The 5,805-nt window shown below is 36.6% G+C and overlaps 1 protein-coding gene across 1 annotated transcript; it reads right to left on the bottom strand.

The window, feature by feature from the left end:
- Positions 1-2,565: 2,565 nt before the first annotated feature.
- Positions 2,566-3,992, bottom strand: LOC106001460 (olfactory receptor 5D13-like). Its single transcript, XM_013036553.1, has 2 exons — positions 3,977-3,992; positions 2,566-3,485 (listed from the first exon to the last, which is right to left on the bottom strand). The coding sequence occupies exons 1-2, from the start codon at positions 3,990-3,992 to the stop codon at positions 2,566-2,568; spliced, it is 936 nt and encodes a 311-aa protein (XP_012892007.1).
- Positions 3,993-5,805: the final 1,813 nt, after the last annotated feature.

The raw sequence follows: 5,805 nt of genomic DNA, 5'->3' as shown, positions 1-5,805 counted from the left end.
TCTCTCTCTCTCTCTCTCTCTCTCTCTCTCTCTCACACACACACACACACACACACACACACACACACACACATACAAATCTTGGAAAATTTCTCCATTACTTTTATGCAATTAAATAGCTATCATCAACGTTTTCCAATATAAAATGGGCTAGATATTTGGTTTTATCCAGATCTTTTTATAGTTATATTTCTTTTCTATAGGACATTGAGATTAAAGTTTCAAAATTATTATTGATTGTATATATATGTATAACTTTTTTGTTTATTTTTGGGGTCAGTTATGAGGCTTGAACTGAGAAGATGAACACTGTCCCTTAGCTTTTGTGCTCAAGGCTAGTGTGCTAACCACCTTGAGCCACAGTGCCATTTTCATCATCTGTTAAAGACAAATACTAATAGCATGTTTCACATATCATTTATTTTATAATACTTATTCCTCAAATAAATTGAAAACATTTATTTAAACTTGCACAGCATTTGGTAGGACATTTTCTCAAGGGTGTAGTCAGGTTGACAAACAATTTCATACTAAATACATAATGTAATTCTATAATTATGTCACAAAAGTGTTGAAATATTATGTAATGGTAAACAGCTGAATAAGTACATTAAGTTCCATAACTTAAAAATAAAGTTTGAGGTACAGGACAATAAAATGCTACTTTTTGGAAATAATGAGTTCACAATTCCAGTCAAAGCTAACAATATAGTTTGCAGTCCGTAGTTGGATTTCAACAATGTTCCATGCAATTTTTCCAAGACATTTTCTATTTTTTAATAAGTTTTTATTGTGAAAATACTGTACAGAAGGGTTACAGTTACATGAGCAAGGTAATGAGTACATTTCTTATCAAGCATTGCTGCCTCCTCCTTTGCTTTTCTCCTACCATCCCTTCCCTCCTACCTCCACAACTACCCTCCCCACCCCACCTAAATTGCAAAGTTTGTTTTTCAACATAGTGTCTTGTACATCTCATATTTCATTGTTACAATGGGTCAAACTGTATCCTTATTTAAATATTTTGCTTTTTCCCTTCTCCTCCCCAAATTAGACCAACATCAAATTCAGTGAAAATAGGGCTTATACCGTGGAGGAGGAACATACAAAGCAACAAAAGAAAATCACATGGTACCTTATAAATATGTTAGAAACAATAGCAAGAAAGAACAAAAAATCAACTTGTGTCCCTATCTTGGGGTTCATTTAGCTTAACTTCATCTTATCTGGTCATATGTACATAGCTTTCTTTCCCTGTGTGACATCAATCACTATTACCAGGTGGCAGTAGCAAAGAGAGCATAATTAAACAAATCACATGGCTTATCAACTGATGAAAAATGTTTGTCAAAGTAGCAAAAGTATATTTATCTAGAATACAGAATAGTATCTTCCAATAAACTGACTGACTAATTAGATATAGTCAAATATTCTTTTGGTTTTTCAGTCTAAGTACTTTGCCATGTAAATCTTCAATGCTACAAAACTCAGAAAAACTTGATAAACAATTCAATTTGGAGATATGTGTGTATGTAGACAGATATACTGACAGACAGATAGCTTGATCAATCCATTGATCAATCGATTAATAGATAGATGTGTATGTGTTTATATATATATGCATATATATGGTTTTCATCAGCTAATAAAATAATAAAATACTAACAAACTTGACAGAATTATGGTAGGTTTGAGCTTTTATTTCTGTGCTTCTTGTGATCTAGCCATTGTCACCAGATGAAATTACTCTACATCCAGTGGGACAAAGAAAACTCTAGTCTCACTAAGCAGAGTTACACATCATTTAACAGATCTACAAAGAGGAAATTAGTTCTCCTTTAGGGCCAAAACAGATCAAGAGAACTAAGACACTCCAAATCCCATTAATAGGGCTTCATAATCAATCAAAAGATTACTTAATATCATGTGTCACTGAAATTGGGATTTTGGTGTATATCTATAAGGAAAACAAATTGAGACTGGAATAGAAGATTACTTCAGATTTGGAAATATCTATTTCTGATATGCACTGTTTGTATAAAATAATCAAATTTATACTCACACAAGTAACTAAATACAATAATTTGGGACTTTGTGTAGGCAGAGATAGATCCTGTACACTTCTAATGAACCTGTGAGTTTTATAAGATATTAAATATTTTTGTCTAATATTTTTGTTTCAGTGTTGCCATTAGCTTACTCTATTGCCTTTAATATGTCTTTATAATTATGTGAATTTCAGAATGTAACAAGCTCCAGGTTTTTTTTTAATTGTCCACACCAATGTGAACAAACTCAGAAAACTCTATGCAATAAAACTCCATGCTGGATGGAGAGACATAATTTAAAATCACTTAACTTTCTGTATTACCTCTGACTTTGAGAGCTTAGTTACCAAGCTTCAGATTCAAAAGCTGTTGAATAATCAATCCACTAGGGGTTGTGTGAAACATATCCCATTGGCTTTATTTTTTTTCCAAATTTTTAAATGCTAGGCAGCTTGAGACAATTGTGCTCTGTGCACTATTCTTGAAAATAAGTAAATCTTATTGAAAGGGCATGACATCATAACTTTATGCCTATTAACTTCCTGACTGTTTCCTTCACATCTTTGTTCCTCAGACTGTAGATCAAGGGATTCAACATGGGGATGACCACTATGTAGAAGACAGAGGCTACCTTGACCATGAGCCACGAGCTCTTGGTGGTGGGAACACAGTAAAGAAATAAGATGGTTCCATGGAAAATGGTAATGGCAGTCAGGTGGGAGGCACAGGTGGAGAAGGCTTTGTGGCGCCCCCCAGTGGAAGGCATCTTCATGATGGTGATGAAAATGAACATGTAGGAGGTAAGGATGATCACCAGGCTACTTATTTCATTAAACGTTGCAGAGACTAAAACGATCATCTGGTTGATGTAGGCGTCAGAGTAGGATGCGGCCACGATGGCAGCATGCTCACAGACAAAGTTATGGATGACTTTGCTTCCTCGGAAAGATAATGTCACTAAAAAACAAGTAAGTGTCAGGGAGCAGATGAGTCCCCAAGAGTAACATGCAGCCACCAGCAAAGAACACAACTTTGGGGACATGGCCACTGTGTAGAGGAGAGGGTTGCAAATGGCCACAAATCGGTCGTAGGCCATGGCTGCCAACATGAAGGTTTCTGTCACTACAAAAACACACACAAAGAAGAACTGGCTGAGGCAGCCTGCAAAGGAGAAGCTTCTGTCCTCCACAATCAGGTTCTCCAGGAGCTTGGGGGTGACAACAGAAGAGTAGCAGAAATCCACCAAGGACAAGTGACTGAGGAAAAAGTACATAGGGGTGTGGAGCTTGGGATTGAATCTGATGATGGCGATCATGCCCAGGTTGCCCAGCACGGTGATGGTGTAGATGGTGAGGAAAACCAGGAAGAGTGGCCCCTGGAGGTCCGGATATTCTGAGAACCCCAGGAGGATGAAGGTGACTTCAGAAGTCTGATTTTCTTGGTTCCTGGGAAAGAAAAATAGGGCAGTTGGGAAGTACCTTAACTTACCAATTTATAGGTACAAAGAAGTACTTTAACACATCAATTCATGAGAAGGAGTTACTCATTCCATTGTCCCATGTGACTACTTTGCTGTTATGTTATCATGTACCATATTATTAGTGTGCTTCATAGTAAAATGAAAGAGCAAATATAGAACACTAGAACATAGGTGGTATTCAGTAACATTTAATTAATAAGTTTATGCATGAATCTATAAGTTAATCAGTTCTAGGCCTGTAACGTGTACAGAATGACGTTTAAGTGTCTGCGTTATCAGGATCACAGAGCTAACTAATAAAACTAGCTGAGGTACCACTGGCATCTACAAAGCAAGTAGTTCTGGTGGAAACCCATGCCACATGAGCTTCCTAAAGAAGTATAAAGCAAGAACAGGTATGAATGAAAGGACACACTGGATCTTGCATTCCTGTCCTGTGCCCCACTACTATGTGTCAACCACATATTTTATTGATTTAATCTAATAATTCTCTGCAACCACATTAAAATTACGTATTCAAACTTAAAATAAGCACTCACCTTGAAAGAGATGGCATGTCACACGGAACACCGTAAGAATCGAAGACTTAGCTGAGGTTGAGTGTGCTTTAGTTCTCACTCTTTAGTTCTCACACTTATTCGGATTATATTCTCCCAGATAATATGCAGCGCTGTGTCTCCTGCGTATGAACATAGCATTCCTGTATACCTGCCATTTCTTTCAATGTCCCTTTAGATTCATCTGATTGAATACCTGGCCACTTAGTCTGCTATGCTTTTCATTTCCTGGTATTTTTCCATTGAACACCAACTCTTCAAGCCCACATCTAAATTCCCCTCTTCCAAATGTGTATTCTGTCTCTGAGTGCACCAATAATGAGCAGTTCAAATTAAAAGAAAAGTTAGTGTCACCAAATACAAATACCTTTCCTGATATCTAGTCATCTGACCCTTGCTTTCTATCTTTTCCACACATGGAGATTTTCAAACCTCCTAAATTCTGCCCTTACACTAAGGGGCTCAAGGTTGTAGCTCATAATCTCCCTTTTATCCCCAGAAAATGTCACCTCTGTTCTACAATCAATAGCCCAAGGTCTCTTGTAACTACATCCTTTTCCTTACAGCCTAGCTTTCTCATCTTACATTATGTACTTAACTTACTAGACTAGTGAAAACTTTATTACTGAAATGCATAATATAATCCTGGTCTTCAAATGTGTTTCTTCTGAGAATTGGTCTGAGGAATAATTTATGTAATTATAAATTATTAATATATCTATGATGCATCAAAACTAAAATGTGTGTTCATAAAAAGAATATTATGCTCAAGAAAAAAAACATTACCCAGTGATGAAGCTATAATAATAATAATAATAAGCACCATAAAATGAGACAAGCATTTCTAATGGGTAGAATTATGTACACCTAATAGGAAATGTATAATAGTCTACATTCTTTCATAGACTTGTCTCCAGCAAAGATTAAGAAAGTGTTCTCCCTAGCCAGGTGCCAGTGGCTCACACCTGTCATACTAGCTACTCAGGAGGCTGAGATCTGAGGATCATGCTTCAAAGCCAACCCAGGCAGGAAACTCTGTGAGACTCTTATCTCCAACAAACCACTAGAAAACAGGAAGTGGAGCTGTGGCTCAACTGGTAGAGTGCTCGCCGTGAGCTGAAAAACTCAGGGACAGCACCCAGCCCCAGCGTTTAAGCCCCATGACTGACAAAAAAATAGAGTGTGTTCTCCCAATGAGAATTAAGTAAGAATGGAACCAACTCACCTCAGGGAAGTATTTGACTTACTCATCTACTGAAGCTTCTTTACAAACTTTAATAGAATCCTGAAAAGCTACTGATAAGAATCAATTTTTTAAATTTTATTCAGTACAAAAAAATAACAAGGGTGACCAAAAGTTAAAAAAGAGGGCCAAGAATCAACTGTGTTTCAATGAATATTTAGTGAAACATTCTCTATAACATTGTCTCCTAAAATTTCCAAAAAGAAACTGAATGATAACAGAGAAAAAGGAAGAGATTAAAAATCTGAATTCTAGCACCAAACTGTCACATATATATGCCACCAAAGCCTGTGGGATGGAAACCCTGGAGAATGCATTTGAAGTATTGCCTGGAAGAGACCAATTTGAACAATTAGATGAAACAAAGCCCCATGGAGTATTATGTTTTTGTGTAGCTTTCCTAAATATCAGGGATAATTCTTTTATTTTGCTTCATTCCACATTCTTATTTTAAACATGCTGATCAGGCATATGTGT

The sequence above is a fragment of the Dipodomys ordii genome, unplaced genomic scaffold, assembly GCF_000151885.1.
Source record: "Dipodomys ordii isolate 6190 unplaced genomic scaffold, Dord_2.0 Scaffold298, whole genome shotgun sequence".
Lineage (NCBI taxonomy): Eukaryota > Metazoa > Chordata > Mammalia > Rodentia > Heteromyidae > Dipodomys > Dipodomys ordii.
Note: the sequence above shows the minus strand (reverse complement) of the source record. Positions and strands in the feature narration are given on the sequence as shown.